The sequence below is a fragment of the Falco rusticolus genome, chromosome 3 (genome assembly GCF_015220075.1).
Source record: "Falco rusticolus isolate bFalRus1 chromosome 3, bFalRus1.pri, whole genome shotgun sequence".
Taxonomy (NCBI): Eukaryota; Metazoa; Chordata; class Aves; order Falconiformes; family Falconidae; genus Falco; species Falco rusticolus.
In genome coordinates, this window is record NC_051189.1 from 115,958,199 (window position 1) to 115,977,610 (window position 19,412).

At 55.1% G+C, this 19,412-nt stretch overlaps 1 protein-coding gene across 38 annotated transcripts in view; it reads right to left on the reverse strand.

The window, feature by feature from the left end:
• Positions 1–19,412, reverse strand: part of MACF1 (microtubule actin crosslinking factor 1) — a 146,023-nt gene that overhangs the window by 18,590 nt on the left and 108,021 nt on the right. For 29 of the 38 annotated variants that reach the window (XR_005103133.1, XM_037379909.1, XM_037379908.1 and 26 more), the window contains 21 exons: positions 14,920–15,081; positions 14,612–14,782; positions 13,514–13,680; positions 12,550–12,709; positions 11,762–12,088; positions 11,041–11,125; positions 9,895–10,136; positions 9,531–9,737; positions 8,605–8,724; positions 7,404–7,511; positions 6,788–7,006; positions 5,974–6,177; positions 5,175–5,183; positions 3,864–4,095; positions 2,909–3,135; positions 1,878–2,000; positions 1,671–1,772; positions 1,089–1,190; positions 809–982; positions 552–707; positions 196–393 (listed from right to left, as the gene is read on the reverse strand). Coding sequence is in view for 37 of the 38 variants with exons in the window: in XM_037379909.1 (XP_037235806.1) it covers positions 196–393; positions 552–707; positions 809–982; positions 1,089–1,190; positions 1,671–1,772; positions 1,878–2,000; positions 2,909–3,135; positions 3,864–4,095; positions 5,175–5,183; positions 5,974–6,177; positions 6,788–7,006; positions 7,404–7,511; positions 8,605–8,724; positions 9,531–9,737; positions 9,895–10,136; positions 11,041–11,125; positions 11,762–12,088; positions 12,550–12,709; positions 13,514–13,680; positions 14,612–14,782; positions 14,920–15,081 (3,495 nt within the window). In the remaining variant the exon portion in view is untranslated. The remainder of the gene's footprint in view (positions 1–195; positions 394–551; positions 708–808; positions 983–1,088; positions 1,191–1,670; positions 1,773–1,877; positions 2,001–2,908; positions 3,136–3,863; positions 4,096–5,174; positions 5,184–5,973; positions 6,178–6,787; positions 7,007–7,403; positions 7,512–8,604; positions 8,725–9,530; positions 9,738–9,894; positions 10,137–11,040; positions 11,126–11,761; positions 12,089–12,549; positions 12,710–13,513; positions 13,681–14,611; positions 14,783–14,919; positions 15,082–19,412) is intronic. The other 9 variants (XM_037379913.1, XM_037379907.1, XM_037379911.1 and 6 more) reach the window with 3 other exon arrangements.

Below are 19,412 nucleotides of genomic sequence, written 5' to 3' on the forward strand. Positions count from 1 at the left end.
ACCTTAAGCACGCGGGTGTGCCTGGTCCTTGCCGCGCTTCGGGCACCAAACCATTCCAGGACTAAGAGTTAGTGAAAAACTCGCATTAACACCCCCCCAAGTGTCTCTCTAAACTCTTTCCCCCTTCATTTCGCCCCAAAGCGATGGGGGAAGCGGACTCTCAGCACGGGGGGTACCCTGCCACGTCCCCCCGACCTGCTGGAGCGTGGACTGCAGCTGCTGCTCCCTCTCCTCCGTCTTCTGCAGCACCGACTCCCAGCACGAGTTCAGCTTCTCCAGGCGGTGTCGCAGGCTGCTGGCATCGTCCCCTGCGCTCGACTCCAGCAGCTCGTTGCCCGCTTTGTTCACTGTCTCCACGGTGGCTTGGTGGGCCAGGACGTCGTTCTTCAGCACCTAGACCAGACGCGGGAGGCAAACATCGGAAACCTCTCCAAAACACCTTGTGAATTCCTTCAGGCTCCCATGGACTCAACCCAACTCAAACCCTTCCCGAGAAATCAAATCCTGCCACAGGAATAGACTAAAAATGTACCTGGCGTGGGAGTACTCACGTGGTGCTTTGCGAGTTCCACCTCGATGACTTTCGGGTCCCCGTTGATGGGTTTTTGCGCGTCGAGCAGCTCCTCGGTGTGGGTCAGCCAGGCCATCAGCTCCGCCAAGGCGTGCTGGAACTGGCCGAGCGCCAGGAGAGCGGCTTCTAACTTATGCTGGGCAAGGACAGGGATGGAAAAGGCAAGTTTGAGTTGGGAAGGAGGTGGAGCATTCCAGCGAGTTTCAGCCCCACACTTGCGAGAGCCCAGATCTCTACCTGTCTGTGAGCGATTTTCTCGCCCAGGTTCTCCCAGAGATGTTTCAGCTCCGTCAGTGGTTCCTTTATGATGTCTCTGTCTGTCTCATCTGTAGCTTTTTTTAGCATCAGTTCACCTTGGTGATTAAGCTTTTCCATCTCAATCTGCTGCTGGTAAACCTCCATTTTAAACTCCTGCCAAAACAAGCAGGACAAAAACCAGAACAAAATGAATCACTGGAGCGCCCGCCCGGCGATGCAAAGGCAGCACCGGAGAACCGGTCCCGTTCCGCCCGCCTACCTTCATCTCGTTCATTTGCTCCTTAACCGTGTTGAGGTCGGTGCCGACGGGCGACATGTTGCAGAGTTTGATCACGGCATTGTCCAGCCAGTCGAACATGGCCTGCAAGGAGCACGGGCAGCGTTAGCCAAGGGAACGGCAAAGCGCGCGCCCCGTGCGGCTCGTCGGGCAAACAGGGCTGGTGCCTCCATCGCCTTGGCACCACGAAAAAAACCCACGAAACTTGTTTTTCGGGGCAGGGATGCCCGCTTGGCCAGCACTCGCTTGTGCAAGCTCTTTCCTTGCCTCTCCTGCCTCCCGGATAAGGAGCTGACGGCAGCCAGGCTCATCCCTGCTGCTTCGTGCAGAAACGCGGACCAATTTGGAAAGACAAAACGCAATTGACTCTCTGCTCTTCCTCGGAGCAGGTTGTTGAGCACAGGCTCTACCAGAGGCTGCAAACACTCGCCCAGAAAATGTTTCCTGCTTTGCATTAGCGCAAATCCCAGTATGACTCAAGGGAGAGGACTCACAGTGGTGTGCCCAACTCGCAGTGGTGTGCCCAAGGTCTACCCCCTCCACACAAACAGCCCCGCCTCTTACTTGAAGCGTATCTTGGTACTGCACAGCCGATTGCATGGCTTCTTCGAGCTTTTCAAGCCTTTCCTTCCACGTTTTGTTTAGATTTTCCCACGCATTGTTCATCTACGGAAAACAAGATTGCCCACAAAATTCGTTAGGCTCTTCTGCTGGAGCTCCCGCTTGCTCCCACCTGATTTTATCTGGAGCAGAAGCTGCTGGTTTTCCTACCTCGTCAATGCTCTTTTTCACTTCTGGCTTCTCAGTTTCGCCACAGGCAAAAATTAAATCTGTTCCAAGGAGTCGGATGAACTCCAGCTCCTCATGCAAGCCATCCGTCTCCTCTTTAATAGTCTGCACATAACGCAGCGACAGAAGGAAGCCATTGATTACTAAATGCTCTTCCCAAATCACCCCGTGAAGAAGAGGGTTGAAGCACGGAGAGTCCTTCCTGCGCAGGTGTCCTGCCCCCTGCCCCTGGGACCAGGTCACACAGCGGGCTGGTGGCCACCTGGCCCACCAGCGTGGCCACCACCCACCGCTCTGCTCCCACCTCTGGCCACCAGAACCGATATCAGAACGTCCGTGTTGAGCCTGACGTGTGCCTGAACTGAAGGGGGTGTTTACAAGAGATGGACCGTTTACAGGAGGATTTTGTCAATATAGACAACATTTTTGGAGACTCACAAGTTGCAAACCCAGGTCAGAATGGTTATACGAGGGAAACAGCAAGGGCAAACAGCAGAGCAAAAAGCAACATGCCCGCTCCCCAAGGTCCGAGTCAAGTCAAATCCATCCGAAGTGGATGTCACTTGTTTGAAACAACCGACACCACACAAATCCCAGCCTGTCCAGTTTTACACTCCTGTCTATCCCAAACCTAAATATACACCTCCCGCTCAGCTGCCTGTGGCTCCGACTGGGAGCAGGACCGTGCAAACTTCCACATCGCTCAAGACAAGCGGGCACACAACTGACCCCACGCTTGAGGACCTTCCCCAAACAGTAGCAGATAAAAGTGATTTAAGCATCGTTTTCTTGTCTGGAACAGGGTGTGGGGAGGGACATAGGAAATACCTTTCTATTTCTTCCCTTGCGCTTCCAAATTGCAATGGAAATAACATTTCACGATCCGACTGACTGCCTAGAAAACTGTTCTATGACCACTTCTGGCCATGGCTGTGCCGCAGACCTGTCCCATTTCAGCTTACAAGCTGGGTGCAGACAAGTGCCAGACAGAAGGACAGTGCCATGGCCCTCACCTCTGCCGCTTCCACCTGCTGCTTGATGATGGAGGGGTCAATGCCTGGGCTCTCCAGGTCGTGAACGATGTCCTGTGTGTCTTTGATGGTAGTCAGGAGGGCTGCCATGTCATACCAGAACTTCTCTGCAAGCTCCAGGACATCAAGGAACTTCATTTCACGCTCCTCCGCCCGAGCTTTGATGTCTTCCCAGAAGAAGACCATCTGATCCAACTTATCCTGGATTACTGAAGAAGGGAACAAAAACATTCAGTGAAGAAGGAAACCTTTTTACAACTCAAGAGTGTTTCACAAACGCTTTCCACTTAGAAACAGCCAAGAGAATATTCAAATGGGAGTTCAAGATGACTGGGACTGTCAGCCCATTAACTCTGGGAGATACTGAGGGACGTGAGAAACTCCAGCTTGCAAAAATAAAGCCTTTATTTATGTGCAGGCAAGCTCAGGGCAAATTTGCCCACACACTCTCCTCCAATGAACCTCTGTTCTGGCCACCTCTAGCATGAAGTCTACGCTCAGTCAGTCCATGAGCTGGCCGTTGAGCTGCCAAGAAAGGTGCCAATTAGTGCCAATCCTGTTGACAGGTCTTTTTGTGCCGGGGATGTTCCTGCGCTCCATTAGATGCTGAATCAACACCAATAAACCATTTTGCAGGGGCCACCAACGGTTGTCACAAGAGACCGGCTCAGGATGAGGGCTCAGCTTGGCTGAGCCGAAACCTCTGCCTGAGAAGCCACAAATACTTCTTTCTCCTCTGGCTGATACCACCCTGTCTGCTCCAGATGGAAGCAGGCACCAAACATCTCCATACAGAGGACTCATCCTTCCTCCTAGGGCCAGGAGACCCTCTGAGATACCCTCCCTGGGCCATCAAAGCCACCCCAACAGTGACGGAGCCGTGGTTTGGGAAGGACCGGCCCAACAAGCACCTCCTGTTCAATCCCCCCAGAGATACCTTTTGCTGCCAGGTCCTTGTCGGTCCCCTGCGAGCGGCCGATCAGCTCTTCCCCGCGGCGTTTCAGAGCCTCAAAGGAGGGCTGCAGCTTCTCCAGCTCCACGGTGGCATTTTTGTTCTCGCTGATGCACTCCCGGATCTTATCGACCTCGGCGGGGATGAGGGGCGGCATGCGCAGGCGGGAGGAGAGGGTCTCCAGCGTCTCCAGCATGGGCTCGATCTTATCGTGGAACTGGAGAAGAACAAATCCATTAGGGAAGGCGAGGCGAGATTAAGCGAGGCTGCATCGCTCCCCGCGTCTGCAACAGCCCTTAGCGCTGCACCCAGCGGCCTCTCGGAGAGGACAGCCATCGCCTGCAACAGCAATTCAACCTGCAGCCTCCTGCTCGGGCCCTGCCTCTGCTCCCTGCTGCCAACAGCCCCAGGCTGCACCAGTTCAAACCATACGTCAGCCCGGGAGAGACCAGCGCAGGCACCCGCGGAGCCAGCACAGCGGCAATTTGTCACCGGATTCGACCCTACCAAAAGCCACGCTTTGGGTTGCTGTCCCGCTTCTTGCGGGTGGGCAGCGTGGCCAGAAGACCCGCCGGCGGTTCTTTGAGCATCCGTGCAAAGATGCTTCCGGAAAAGCGCCCGCCTTTGGTGCCGACGGAGATCTCCGCTGGGTGCCAGCGCCAGCAAGGCAACGGGATGGTGGAAAGCTGCGTGTGCACGGGGAGCAGCGAGCTGCCACGGAGCTGGGACTTCACCAAAAGCCGAACCAGAAAGCCAGGAGTGAGAGAGGAAGAGGGGAGGGGGGGGTCTAGCAGGGTCGATTATCGTTCTATTTTTATTTGAAAGTCAACTTTGGCCTTAAAGATCCCGAAGCATCTCTGCTGGCGAGGAGCAGGCTGCCAGCACCGCTCCCCTCTCTGCGGGACACGGGTGTGGGGCTTCACCCAGTCCCAAGCTCCAACAGCAGAGGGGCGACAGGCTCTTGGTCCAAAGTTGATCAGGAGCAGGCTGGCTCAGCCACCAAGCAGGAGCAAACCAGCAAGTCCAGCTAAAGTAGAAAGCTCTGCGCACTGGTGTGCTCTGAAAGCAAACCCTCGGCTCTGCAAGAAGCGCTCCCCGCCGAAGCTGGCCAGGGCTGAGCCTGGACGGCAATGCAACACAAGCCATCTCCGAAACACCACTTCAGGCCCCCAGGGGTTAATTTTTAAGCACGTTCTGCTGAGCTGTGCGTGGGCCAGAAATAAAAAAGTCCGGGTGTCAAACAGAAATCAGCCCAAAGTAAGAGTGTAAATGAACGTCTGTGGCGCTGGGGCTTACCTCCGTGATCTGCAATGGTGGGGCGCAGTCAACACAAGAATGAAATGGGACCATGTGGGGAGGACGGGCACAGGCAGCAACACACACAGATAACACATTCCACAATGGGAGTGAGAGATGAGACGGGAGGGGGGTGTGGGGGGAAAAACTTGGAGTTAATACAAGTGCAAACCAAGAGAAGTGACTACACAATAGAGGAATTAAAAACACCCAGACATGACAAAAACCAGCTGTGCTACGGTAACACGGGGTGAAATGAAACGTAGCTAGGGGTCATAAACCCTCAGGAGCAGAAACTCTTCACCCCCTTTCTGGACTCTGGCACCTACAAGTCTCTGCCCTTCCTTCCATATCTCCGCTCCTGCAGTCACCGACCTTCTCTGGAGATGCCCAGACCCTGGAGATGCCTGTTAACTCTCCCATGCAAAGGATCCCATGGCCGTTCGCTGCACACGCAGCTTATCAGAAATGAAACTTATCTCTCCGAGCTCTTTCAAGAGGCTCTCCGAGCCCTTCCAACCTTGGGTGGATGCCAAAACAGCCCCTTTGAACGAGCATCATTATTGCGGTTGTAAAAATTTATTACCCTATTTACTATGTCAAGACTCAAACGCCTTCTCTCCTGCTCTTGCAGGCAGTGCTGAGCAGCAGGAAACTACCCTGGAGGTGTCTGACCACGTTCTGCCTTATAAAGGGTTTTTTACCATCGTAGCACTCAGAATAAAATTGCATTTCAAAGCACATGGCTTCCCCAGGGGACCGTGAGAAGAAGACGCGGCTCCTCTGCATCCCAGCGTACCTGGGTGGACTGCGAGACGGCTTCGTCGAGAGCCAGAGCCCGCTGGCACACCTCCTCCTTGATTTTGGCATACATGGCCTCAGCCGTTGAGTATTTTTTCTGCACCATCTCCCCTTCCTCGGGGTTGAGGTCCTTGAGCTGCGGTCCGATTTTCAGCAGCTTGTCAATATGAGGCTTGTGTTCAGCGATGGACTCTCTCAGTTGCTAGGGAATGGGGGGGGGTGGGGTGCGGGAAAGCAAAAAACACAACCCCAATTGAAAGCCGCTGCCTATTTATTTCACGCGACACCCCGAGAGCAGCGATTGTATCTGGTAGCGAACCCACACCCTGGATTTCTTGACCCCCAGCATCTGCCAAGCACATGGCACTCGGCTCTTCCTAACATGGCTATGGCTCTGCATGTGCCGGCACATCGCCCAGCACCGGTCCTTCCCCGGCACGGGGTCCCAACCCTCCCCACAGCACCGCGGGGGACACCACTGAGAAAACTTGCTTTGCAGCTCTCTACCCTAAAAGCACAAGGCAGTTTTCCCTGCTGCAATCAGGCAGGAGATCCGAAGGCAGCCAGGCTCCCTCGGGTGCAATCTGTATTTTATCAAGAAGCGCTCCAATGGAACTAGTGATTTCCACACGGTGCACTCGTGGCACGCTTGTAGGACACCGGTGGGGATCCCGAAAAAGAAGAGAATGGGGAAAAAAAAAAAATCAGAAAAATTCAGAAAAAAAGGCGTTCTTGCTCCTGTGAGCGCTGTGTCTCTGCTTCAGGTAGAAAAACTGATGGCACTGGAGGTTGCAAATGCTGCATCCTCTTACCCTCATGTCCTCCTGCTGCTGCTTGAGCTGCTCGTGATCGATGGCCGGAGGAGGCAGCTGGGAGATGAGGGCTTGTGTCTCCTCGATCCACGGGTTCAGCTCCTCGTAGGTCTCCCAGAACTGGTTGACCAGCACCTGGGCACGCTCCAAGCGAGCGTAGCGCTCCGAGTTGAGCTGGCTCACGGCTTCGTACTGTTGCACCAGGGACTCGGTTTTCTCCTAAAAAAAAAACAACAAAAAACAACCCCCCAAACACCAGAGGGAGGAGAGTTCTAGCAAGGGATGCAAAAGGGCCCAGGAAAAGCGCCAGCTGCACGCTGCGAGCTGGAAGAGCAGGAGGTGCCTTTGGTGGCTTTCCACGCGCACAAGCTGTAATTCCAATTAAAGCAGCCTCAGAAATCTCCACTGCCCCCCCCCCCCCCATCCCCAAACGCTGCAATAAAAACATGCAATAAAGGAGAGTAATAAATGTAAAGAGATTTCTGCTAACACTGGTGGGAATTACTAAAGATGGGGTAATTTTAAACTACTTCAGCCTGTGCAAGAGCTGAGCATTCGCCTCTCCCCCCCTCGCTGCCTCCCCCCCCCCCGCAGTGAAGAGCAGAGGGAGGCTCACCTGCAGAACCGCTTTTTGTTCCTCACCACACGTCCCAAAGATCTCATTGCGCTGGCTGAACAGTTCATCCATAGAGTCTTTGTGCCGTATAATGTCGATGGAAAAAGCCTGCAGAAAGGCAACGTCCAAAGAAAAGAAAGAAATCAAGAGCTGAACCGCCCCCCCCAACCCCTCCGCAGGACCCTCCTGCCCGCGCCCGCCGTAGCAGAGCTCGGCGCCGCAGAGACCACGCAAAACTCAGCACAGGTGTCCTGCGGTGCACTGAAACTCCGGCTGAAAATGCAGGCGACCGCCTGTTTTTGCCACGACTCACCACACATCAGCCTCGCTCTTTCAAAGGGCTGACAACAGCTCTTCAAATGAGGTAGCGGCCCCTTTCCACACCCAGGGTCCTCACGGGGGCAAAAGCTCTGCCACCCGCTTGTGAGCGAACACGTGAACCCCCCCGAAACGCTGCTTTCCAAAACTGCACCTACCAATAACTTTGCCATTCCCAAGGTCCACGCCATTAACAGTGGGAAGCCAAGCTGAGCTCAATTTAACTCAGTGCTCAACGGTTCAGTCCCCCTCCTTTATAACAATATCCTTTTTTAAAAAAAAATTTATTTGAAAAGCCAGTAAGCCTGTACACTGGTCTGACTGCCGGGGCTGGTAAGGGAAGAAAAGGGCCGTTTATTTAAAGTGCATGCTCTTTCAGGCATGAGCTCATCTCAAAGATATAAAAAAAAAACAACCCTGCGTCTCTTTGTTCCACGTCTGGCTGCCGGGAGGGAAACGAGGAGTCCCCCACTGCAAGGAACAATGAGCAAAAAGCAAATGTAAAAGCACCCTCATTAATCAATATATACATTTCTCTAGATCCTTCCTGCTGCCAGCGCCTGCAAGCGCCAGGCAGAGCTTGCTGGCAGGGAAAGCCTTCGGAGGGAGCAGCTCACGAGGGGTCCGGGCAGAGCACCCATCCAGCCCTAAACGCCCATGCGAAGGTTTCGGCTCCTGCAATGGAGAGGAGCCTTTTTCCCTTCAAAGCCCAACGCTTCATTCCTCTAAATCCTCTTTCCGCCTTGTTTTTTTCCTTTTACTTACCAGGGACAAGCGTGGCATCTCTCCCAGAGCTCTGGGCTCAGCGCTCCAGGGCAAAGCCGCTCCCCCAACCCACCAGCCCATCACCCAAACCGCATCCCAGCGCATCCCCACCACGTACCTTCTGCACCTGCAGCTGAGCCGTCGTCTGGTCTTGCTCCAGGCGGATGGGCCCCAGAGCCATCAGCTTCCGCGTGGTCTCCGCCACCCAGGCCAGCTCCGCGTCTGCCGCCTGCTCGTACTGGTACAGGGGGAGAAGAGAGGCGGCACGGGTGAGTGGTGGGCAGCAGGGATGGAGCACGTGGCAGGCTGGGGATGGTGGGAGACACGGGGGGACACAGGGGGGAAACACCTCCCTGGGGTGTGTGTGGGGGACACAGGCTTCTGACTCCATGTTCCCCTCCGAGAGGAGCCGCAGCCCCTGTCCCAGGGCTGGTGGCTCCTGTGGCTGCTCTGGGGGCACAGAGCATCGCTGCACCAGAGGTGCTCAGCGCAGCAGGGCACGGCCGAGCAGCCACCTTCCCCTACCCCCCGCCACCCGCAGGGAAAGGGACACGTCTGTTCAACGCTGGCACGTCCAGCTCTGCGGAGCCAGCGCTGCAAGCCAGCGCGAACAGTTATTCACAGCGCTCCACAGCCTCCGCTCCGTTCAGAACAAGCCTTTTTTTCAGAGAACCGTCCGCCTGGAACAAATCCCCGTGTGCTATCGCAACAGGGAATGACGTTTTTCCAAGTCTGGAAGTCACCTGTCATCGGTTTTACACCATCTACATCACCCATGGGAGCCAAAGCCGGTGGCAGGATAACGGGGTGCTGCAGCGGAGTTATCCCATCCAAACCACACACAACGGGACGGGTCAGGAGCCGGCCCCGCTGGCACACGCCGTTCGTTTCCCATTCATTTTCCATTCCAAATGGGATTTGGCCCCCGCATCGGGATGTGCTCGCTACCCCCTCCTGCCACCACCACGCTGCCTGCAGAGCCCAGCCGCTCGCTCCCACACTCCCAAGAAAACCCGTCAGCCTCCGGCTGGGTTATTCAATTACCTGCTGAGACCTCTGAATAGCAGCATCGATCTCTTCCACCCTCTGCTTGATGGTGTCGCTGACCAGCTTGTAGCGCTCGTTGGTGTCTGACACCAGTTTATCCAGCCCCTCGCGGGCTCGCCAGGGAACCAGCTCCAGGAGAGCTCGGCTCACCTCATTCACCGTGTCCAGGACAAGCCTGTGCTCCATCACCTCCTTCTTCAGCTCCTGTGGAAGGTACCCATGGACACGTGTCCTTGTCAGCGCTCTGCAGGTGACAGCCCCCTCCAGCTCCTCCCCAGCCTCTCGGGAACAGCCAGCGAATTCCCGGCTGGCTCCCACCCTCACGTACCCGTCCCCCCAGTGCTGCTCCAGCAGCCCCCACCTTTTGCCTTTGCTGGAACTGGGGTATCTGCTCGCCAGCGGGGGACTGTCCCCCGCTGGAAGCCAGCTCATCCTCCACTTTGCTCATCCAGCCGGTGAGCTCCTCGTGCGTGGACTGGAACTTGGTGGCCAGCTGCCGAGCCTGCTCCAGCGTGCGCAGCGCTTTGGAGCTGGCGGCGGTGATGTCCGAATAGCGGGTCTTAATCCCATCCAGCTTCTCCTGGATCAGCAACACCTCCTCCCCTGCGAGACAGCAGCAAGGGGCGAACGATGTGGGGCTGGCGGGGCTGCAGGATGGCTCAAGCAGCCACCTGCCTTGGGACAGCCCCCCCCCCCCCCCCCCAATTTAAATAGCAAATTTCAGTCTTGCTTTTCTTTAGGTCAGTGCAACTTTGCAGCCTGTTTTTACAGGCAGGAAGCTGCTCTCAGACCCTGGAATGGGATGGAAGCACGCTGCAAAGCCTGCCTTTGCCCCAAGCCCCTAAGCCACCACAACCCAGTTCTCAACTAACGTGTCACAGCTCCAAGCAAAAAACTCCAGTTTGCTCTTTACTGCTCTTTCTGAGGACAAGAAACTGCAAGCCAAATTCTTTGTCACCACTCTTCCTGCTACACAGCTCCCACAAGGACAGAGGTCCGTCCATCTGCTCCGAGCAGACCACATCTGAAGGAAATGCATCGCCCCGACCTTTCTTCCCACTCGTAAACATAAACTCACACCCACGTGGCAACAGCAACAACTGCTCAGTATGGGAAAGCAATATTAGGAAAGGTCTGGGTGTATTTTTAACCTCTTTCCATGTGATTTAGCAGCTGGATGCAAGGAAAAAAACCCTCCCTCGCGTTGCAGGGCTGCTCAGCGCTGAGCATCACCACGCCGGCGGTGGGAACTGCCTGCTCATGAAGCTGCAAGGCTGGTGCTTGGGATCAACCCAGTGCTAAGCGGGAGCACTTGTGGCTCGGCATCCAGGTCTGGATGCCAAACAGCTACTTTGGGAGCATCCAAAAGGAAATTAGACCTGAGGGAGAACAGCCTGCCCCAAACAACGTATCCCTGCAGAGTATGGACTTCCCAGGGCAGATCATGTGGAGGATGGGGGGCTTTGCAGAGCCCCCACGCTGAGCAGAGTGTGGTAACCAGTGTTACCTGTGGTTTGCTTCAGCAGAGCTTGCCCGTTTCTAATGGCTTGGTCCACGTTCTTCTTCCTGTTCAAGATTTCCTCATTCAAAGCCTGGAGAGAAAATCAAACTGGGGTTATCCTCCCACAGGCAGCTCCCTGCATCCTGCCGGCCAGAGACGCTAAGGGGAGCAGGAACTGCTCCTACTGAGCATGGGAAGGGAGGACCACGGATCTGATACTTGGCCAGTATTCCGGCTATGGGAATTACTGGGATTTCTGGGACCCGAAGGCTCAAAGCTTAGAGCAAACCCATCCCAACCCACTGGATAAGTGTCACCAAAGAACTTGCCCTTGTGTTAGACATAACCTCACTCTTGAAAAGAGCTTGCATGGCCCCTGGGGAGTGGAAGCAGACGGCTTCCTCGGTGGCCAGCCTGGCTTGGAAAACCCACCGGGCTTTTCAAGTTCTCATTCTTGGAAACAGCATCCAGCTTTCTAAAGGCACAGGGTGGCCAAGCTCGCTCAGACATTGTTCACAAAGCAAATGAATCATTTGAAGTTCAAACCAATTTTTGGGGCCACAATTATTGTTTTTAACACATGAAACCTCTTTACGCTCCTCCAAGCCTAGAAGGGAACCAGCAGCGGAACAAGCTTTGCGAAATTAAAATCAGACCAGAAACGAAAATCAAACCAGCTAAATGCAACAAAATAAACAACATAAAGATGGAAGAAAATGGAAAATACCAGCTGGTCGGCATGCTGCTTCTGCAGGACGTCCCGTTTGTAATCCTTTACGGATACCGAGCCGAGCTTGTCCTCGACCTCAGCGAGCCAGTTGAGCACTTCCACCTCCTCCTCCCCAAAGAGCCTGGCGTTAGAGAGCGCCTGATCCAGCAGTGCTGCCTTCCGGCAGCACCGGTCGTGGACCTCACCGTAGCGGGTCTGCAGAGACTCTAACTTCTCTGCCAGCAGCCTCCGCTCAGCGGCACAGCTCAGGGAGGAGAGGGACTGCCCGACACCGACCGCCCGAGACACGTCAGCCGTGTGGCTCTCTATCTCTTCCTCTAGAGCCTGAATGCCGGGAGGATAAAATGGACAACAGAAAGGAAAAAGGCGTGAAAAGATGGATTAAACAAAAAAAAAAAAACCACAACACAACAAACCACAAACCAACAAACCGCAACGTAAAAGGGAAACGGAAACAAGGAATGCGACTGAAGGAATGAAGATGTGAAACCCACCTGTGAATGGGCAAAGTGCATCAAAATAAAAGGAATAATTAAAAGAAACGGAAGAACTGCAATGGTTTTTCAATCCAAAGCCAGGTATTTGCTGCGAGGTGCGAAGCCATCAGTTTAATATTTAGCCCCACTGGTGGGTTAGGGTTTGCAGCCTTCTCTGTACATGAAGCAGCCTGGGGAACTCCTGCGATACTTCTCTGTGCCAAAATCCCTCCGGCCATGGCAGAAACGGCCACTGGACCCAATACCAACCACCTCCATCAGCAGCTCCCACGCACGCGCGGGTCCTACCTTGTGCCGACTGATCTGCTGCTGGATTTTGGCCGTCTGGGTACCGATGGGCTCGGAGTTGGCCAGTTTCTTCTCCGTCACCGACAGCCAGTCCGAGACGGGCTCTGTGGTTTCGTGGAACTGCTTTGCCAGGACCAAGATGTCCTCCAGCTGCTTCTGCCTATAGCAAGGAATAAAAGGCTAAGGAGCGGCTCCCCGCCAGAGCCCAGCATGGGAAGCAGCTTGGAGTACTAGGAAGCAGGAACCAAAGCAGCCTCGCTCCAAGCAAGGTCAGACACTGCGTCAGGCAAGCTGCAAACACAAAAATCAATGTGGAGAAACTGCAAAATAAGCTTTTTCCTGCAGCTGTGCCTTTAGGGTCCAGTTGCCCCCCCCAGGGAGGCAGCAGAAAGGCTCCCCTGTTGTGCTGCTTTTCTTATCACTGCATCTCCCAGATCCTCCGATGCGCCCAGCTCGTGGCCAGGCTCTCCGTGTTTCAGAGCTGCCCAGCCCCCCTTCAAAGGCAGCCCAGCACAGGTACACGTCCTAGCTGGACACTCTATCTAGCTGGCAGTGATCTAAAACACTGGGAGGGTCAAATCTGGCCCTCTGAATTGACTTCATAACCTCAACTACTGGTTTACGTAGCAACAAGTAACTCATAAACGACATTCAGGCAGCAGAAAGGTGTCAACAGGATGCTGCCGTTAAAGCTAAACGTTAATGCTTAAAGGAATAAAAATAACATCCATTCTCTGCAGGGAATTTGTTTAATCTGAGCTCTTCCCTGCCATTGTAAAGCACCGCTATCAACTTCAGCTCCCAAACAGGCTTTGATTTCTCATGTTTTCCAGCTGTTTCCAGGATGTATCTGCACAGAAATCTCCACCAGTTTCCCACGTGTTGTAACCCCGAGCCCCAGGGCATCAGGAATGGCCGGACGAGCCGGCCCCGTGTTTTTGGCCATCGGCACAGACCCCCTCACCTGCCGGCCGCCCTGCCCAGCAGCCCTGCCCAGCGGCGCTCCAGGCTCTCCAGCTGACCCACGATCTTCTCCCGGTCCGCCGGCTCGGCCGACTGCGCGATCCTGCCGCCCTCCGCTTGGATCATCTCGACGGTGGCTTTGCGATCGTCCAGCAGTCGCTGGAGCAGCTTTAGCATCGGCAACGAGACGAAGGAGGATAAAAGTTACCAGATTGGATCAGCAGAACCTCTTCTAGCCCTCAGAGAGATGCGACCTCCAATGGTGGCTGAAAACCACCATAAGCGGGGGGCTGGGACCAAAGCCAGCCCAGTGGGACAGCCTCTGCCATCAAAACCAGTTCAAAAAAAATAGAATAATAATATGCTTTAATTTGGTCAGCCTTGAAGTGGTCAGGCAGTCGGACTAGATAGTCACTGTAGGTCCCTTCCAACTAAAATATTCTGTTTTATTCTGTTCTAGAAGAGATTCAAAGCACCCCTGCACCAGACAAGTTTTCAGGGGCTTCCCCATCCCCCCACCCCTCAAACTCCTCAAGTTTTTTAACTTTCATTTTAAATAAATTTCCTCTTCAAAGTCTCCGTACGTCGGACCAAGCCTCGGTAAGAATTCATTTCTAAAACCTTTAGCCACAACCACGCTTGAACTTTCATCCGCCTGCTCACGAGGGCAGGCGCCGACCCAGGCTGTTATCTCTGCAAACACTGGCACGCCTCGCCGCAGCTCCTACAGCTTGTACATTCGTGTTGTCCAAATAGCCAAACCGGTACCTATGCCAGCTCGCTCCTGACGCTGCAGAATTACCAGCACAAACAAAACTTAAGGCTGGAAAAACACGGCCGACCAGCAAAACCAGCAGGAAACTTCAAGAGGCAATGGGACGATGAATTAACGCTGGCGATTCAGACGATGGAGATAGCAAGCGTGGGCAAACGAGCTGCCTGTTTATGATGGTAGGATGTGGAGACCCACCGTGAATGAAGCAGGCTTGTGGACATCCCAGCTACGCTTTATCTGCTGCAGCTGGACCCCCCCAAATATTGCCTGGCTGTCCCCAGCTCCCCCTCCCACCGAGCCCATCGTTGCCCTGTGCCCGCTCACCTTCTGCTCCTGGATCTGGGCTTTCACCACCTTGTACTCGGCAGAGGGAGGTTTCTGGTTGGAGATGAGCTCCTCGGTGTCTGCCAGCCAGCTCAGCAACGGCTCCAGGGCGTCCTGAAACTTCCCACAGTGCAGCAGGGCTTCTTGCAGCTGAGCAACTCTTTGGGCCACCTGCATCCCAAAGACAAGCCCATCGCGTGGTCAGGCACCGACGCCGGAGCCTCAGCTCCCTGTCGATGACCCCCTTCTCCCAGCAGACCCCAACGGGGCCAAGAGAAACCAGTTAGAGCCCGTCCCCACGCTCCCACCTTCTTGTTGAGGGTGTTCCAGCGGGTGTTGATTTCTTCCATGTCATGCTCCAGCCCTTGGACATCACAGTTTTTCCCGGCGCTTTGGATGAGTCCTTGACCAACTCCATTGACTTGCTGTAGTTTTAGCTGGAGAGGATCCACTTGCTCCTTCTGGAACAGCTGGGGATGGGAAGTGTGGGAGAGAAAAGGTATTTATAACCCGTGAGCTGCTCTTACAGCCCCTCCATCATTCGACAGATCAAACAGGCTTTCTTCTCTAGAGAACACACAGTAGCTACTTGCGCTGATTTTACTAGAGTTGTGTAAGTTTGTCGAAACTCCTCCCTCACCTTGACCCAGTAACACAGATGTCACAGGCATTTGCTTGGAGCACAGCTTGGGGTCCACACGCATCCATCTCTGCTTTTTAAATGGGAAAATCCCTTTTTTCCAAGCACCAGAGTGAGGTGGAGAGAGCAAATGGGGGAAGAAATGAGAGCATTGGCTCTGGTCAGCCATCAGATTGGGAAATAATGCTCCCGGGGAAAAACCCAAAGCAATTCTCACAGTGATGCTATTGAGAACAGAGACCTGACATCACATGAGTTTTGTTAACCACGAAATTACAGACACTGAGAAGCTAGCTGGATTTCGAAAGACAAAGGCAATAGGCAATTAATGTGCTAGTCATTTACCGCACCGCGTATTTGGCATGGTCCTGCCTGGGAATCCTGTGGGGAAAAGCTTTTAAAACCAAAAAAGATTTGATAGGGAAGGGGGAGGAGAGCGAATGAAGCTCCCCATTGTAAAGAGAGGCAGCAGGGAAAATCCTGTTTCCGCAAAGGAGATAAGTGCTCTTTATCAGAGCCGTGGATCTGCTGCAGCCACCCGCTGGCGCGGCCACCCTTGCACGATTGCTCTCCAGCACTTGCCGGGGTGGCTGCAGAGCCCGGTCCCAAGGGATGAGCCTGCTGCTCCCCCGTAGCCAACAGCACAAGCCCCCCAAAAAGGGAGCGGAGCCCTTTATCGCTTGCTCTGGTCCCCTGGGCCACCAGCCCATCCAGAGCACAGGTCACCCCGAGCCAGCGCTGGCCGGGAGCGCAGCCCTCGGCCCTGGCACAACGTTTGCTCTTTGGGAAGCGGAGGGGATGGCTGCCAGCCGCCTGCTTTCTCAAGCGTGCCTCGTCCTCACGTGCCCGAGAACGTACGGACATGGACAGGATCGAAAAATTCCCACCGGGATGCAAGATCTCACCGAGCAGAGCAACGGCTCATGGATGGCACAGCTCTCCGGCAATCACTTTTGTCTCCGAAAGAACACAAGGCAGGCAACCCCCCCGGCAAACACATAAAAAACCCCAAACACGCCAAAAAAAAAAAGTTCCCAGCCTGCGCAACAGGGGCTGCTTTGACTTTCTGCATCCTGGTTTTGAAGAAAAAGCGATTTCCTCCCACTGGAGCTCAGCAAGTCAAGGGCAGGGAGGTATCGCTCCGGGACACGAACCCAAGGGTGTGCTGGCAGACACTGTCCAGAGCTGTTTGCTCAGGGAGAATTATACCACGGTTATAGGAAAGAAACGGTGACATGAAATCATCGATTCCCCGGCTGCTTCTCCTGTTACTGTTTATATATGGAGCTGGCTGTTAGAGCAGCCAAACCCACAAAAGGGCCAGGCTGATAAGTCTGGCATGTGGGGCTGGGTCCGAGCCCTCCACACGCTTGGAAAACAAACTCCAGGGCTTTGGAAGAGGACGGGCAGGGAGGGAGCTCCGCTGAAATCCCAGCCATGGCGCCGCGGGTACCTGCGCCGCGTCCATCGGCGCAGCCCAAGCGCGTGCTGCTGCACAAGGCTTGGTACAAAGGCAATGACACCAACGGCCGGAGGAGCGAGCGTGTCCAACGCACTTGTTTTTCTTGGCTCGTCAAAGATTGCAGGGATTTAGTTCGCTAACCTCCCCGTGACTCAGCGTGGAAACAAATATTGAACATCTAGCTGGGCAGGGGAAGGTGCAGGGCGAGGTGTCCTGCCTTGGGGAAGGTGCTGGACAGGCATCTTGGCGAGCAGGACATCTGCTCTGTCACACCTCCTCCTCACTCCCAGAAGTACTTCCCAAAGCATTCCCTCTCTTTCTGCTTCCCTCCTCTCCCAGGCAGCTGCGCTCCTTAACCCCACCGCTGCCGAACACCGAGCCCAGCCCCACGGTGGGAAGAACCAGCGTCATCCCAGTGCAGACACGGAGCTGCCAACACCTCCAACAGCGTTTGAGCAAAGGGAAGATTTATGGGGTTTAACAATCAGAGACGCTGCACCTAAAATGAGGGTCCCATCAGCAGGGACAGGCTGACACCAAAGCAGCGAATTTCAGACCGACAATGGCCAGAACCGATGGCTTTTTCCCTTGCCAAGGTCCACACCAGGTGCCCCAGCCCACACAGACCCCCCCTCCCCATGAAAACATCGCTCCAAGCCCCTCCACATGCACTTCTCAAAAGGGTGCCGCAGCCCAAAGGATGAGTAATTGTTACCAAATCGGGATTTTCGGCGCTGACTAACTTCTGATGTCTCCTTAGTGATATTTCTCCCTAATCCAGATGGCAGTAAATCAGCGCTCGGCTGTGGGAACTCCACCACCGAGGACTCTCTGGGCAAAAACTGCGAGCACGGCACGGCAAAGCAAATCCCCAAAGGGCAGAGAGAATTTGAGCCCCTTCCCGCATCCCGCACGCTTTCGGAGCCTCAGCACCTTATTGCTCACGTAAAACGCTGCAGGAAGCGGTGACTGCACAGGACAGGAATGATTTGCGCTTAATTTGTTTTACAGGATTCTCTCTTCCGACATTATTTTCTGCTGCAAAGACGGGAGCCACCCTGCCAGAACTCAGCCAGGTTTTTCTGAAGTCTGTGATTTGTGTCTGAGTGATCAACATGTACTTTAATAAGCCGAAAAACTTGAAGACAATAGTTCAGGTCATCAAGCAGTGATAATTTTTTACCTCCCCTACTAATAAAAATACACAATTCCCCTCCCACCGAAACTTTTTGCCTGCCAAATCCAAGCTAAACTCAGGAGGGAGAGGGCTGTTTCAAAGCCTGAACCCCCAGATCGTGGCCACGCGTTACGGAGCAGGTTCCCATCTCCCACCCACCCCTCAAGTGCAAAATAAAGCGATTTCTGTGCCTGAAACCCGGTCTGCAAGTGCCTGGGCAACAAATACCTCGTTATCTGGAACGAATCCATCTGGTAGAGCGAGAGGCCCTTCTGCGACGGCAGCGGTGGCGAGGGGTCCCTCCGTGCCCATGGGCACCTCTCCCTCGCCGGGTGCCGGGGAAGGGGCACTGCCGCATCTATGGGGATGGTGGGTGTCCCCCAGCACGGCCCCAGGGGGGGTTTGTGCGGTGGGTGCCACGGCAGAGGGTGCTCCTGGAGGGTGCACATGGAGCTCTGGGATGGCGGGTCCCTCCAGGGTGGGTGGGAAGGTGGAGGGGGGACCCTCCACGCCTGGCAGCATGGAGGCACCATCCCAAGCTGTCACCTCCGCTGCGGGTGTTCTCGCGATGGGGTTATCCTCCAAAGCCAGCGCTTCGGTGGATAGGTGCTCCAGGATGGGCGGCACAATCGAGTTGGCAAAGTCATCTGTATCCTCCAAGGCTGCTATTGGCCCCCCTGCTGCCAGTGGCACAGGGCCAGCGCAGAGATCCCCGACGCCGGAGACGAGGGGGTCGGCTGCTTGTGGTGGCACAGTGGCAACAGGCACGTCAGCAAATGGTGGTGGGGCATCCAGAAGCTCTTCCACTGCCAAGGGCATGGCAGCGGTGGTGGCATCTGGAGGTGGGTGCTCAACACACAGTTCCTCAGCATCCATGGTAGGATCCCCAGCGGCTGGTGGTACCTCCTGAGCCTGGGGCTCAGGGACAGCCATGTCTCCTGGTGTTGGTAGGTCGGTTGGAGCAGATAGCCCCCCAACATCCCATGGGATGGCATCGGGAGCAGACTGCCCCGCAATGGGCAACATGCCAGGAAGCTCTTCTGGGGCGACTGGGCTGGCAACACGTGGGACCTCCTCACCCAGCACCACGGTACAGCACCGCGCCGTTGGCTGGTCCTCCCAGGCACAGGCAAACAGCAAGTCCAGGTCTCCCGGCTGCAGGATGGCTGCCGATGCCTCCCCGTGCATGACAGCCACCTCCATGGGGGACCCCTCGGTGTGGGCAGCCCCTTCGAGAGCCAGGCCCTGGCCTGGGGGAACCATTCCCCATGGGGGGGCCTCAACAGGTGCCGGGGATGTCACTGGAGCCTCGTAGCCTGGCTCTGATGCAGAGCCAGCATGGAAAGGTGGCAAAGAACCATGGCAAGCATCCCCACTTTCTGCCGGATGAATCTGGCCCTCAACTCCATCACCCTCTGATCCCAAATCTGTGGCTTCATCCTCAGAAGCCAGTTCTGGGAGATCCCAGTTGGTGAGCGCAGTCCTCCCGGGCAGAAGATGACAGCTCCCAAAAGGACCTGTC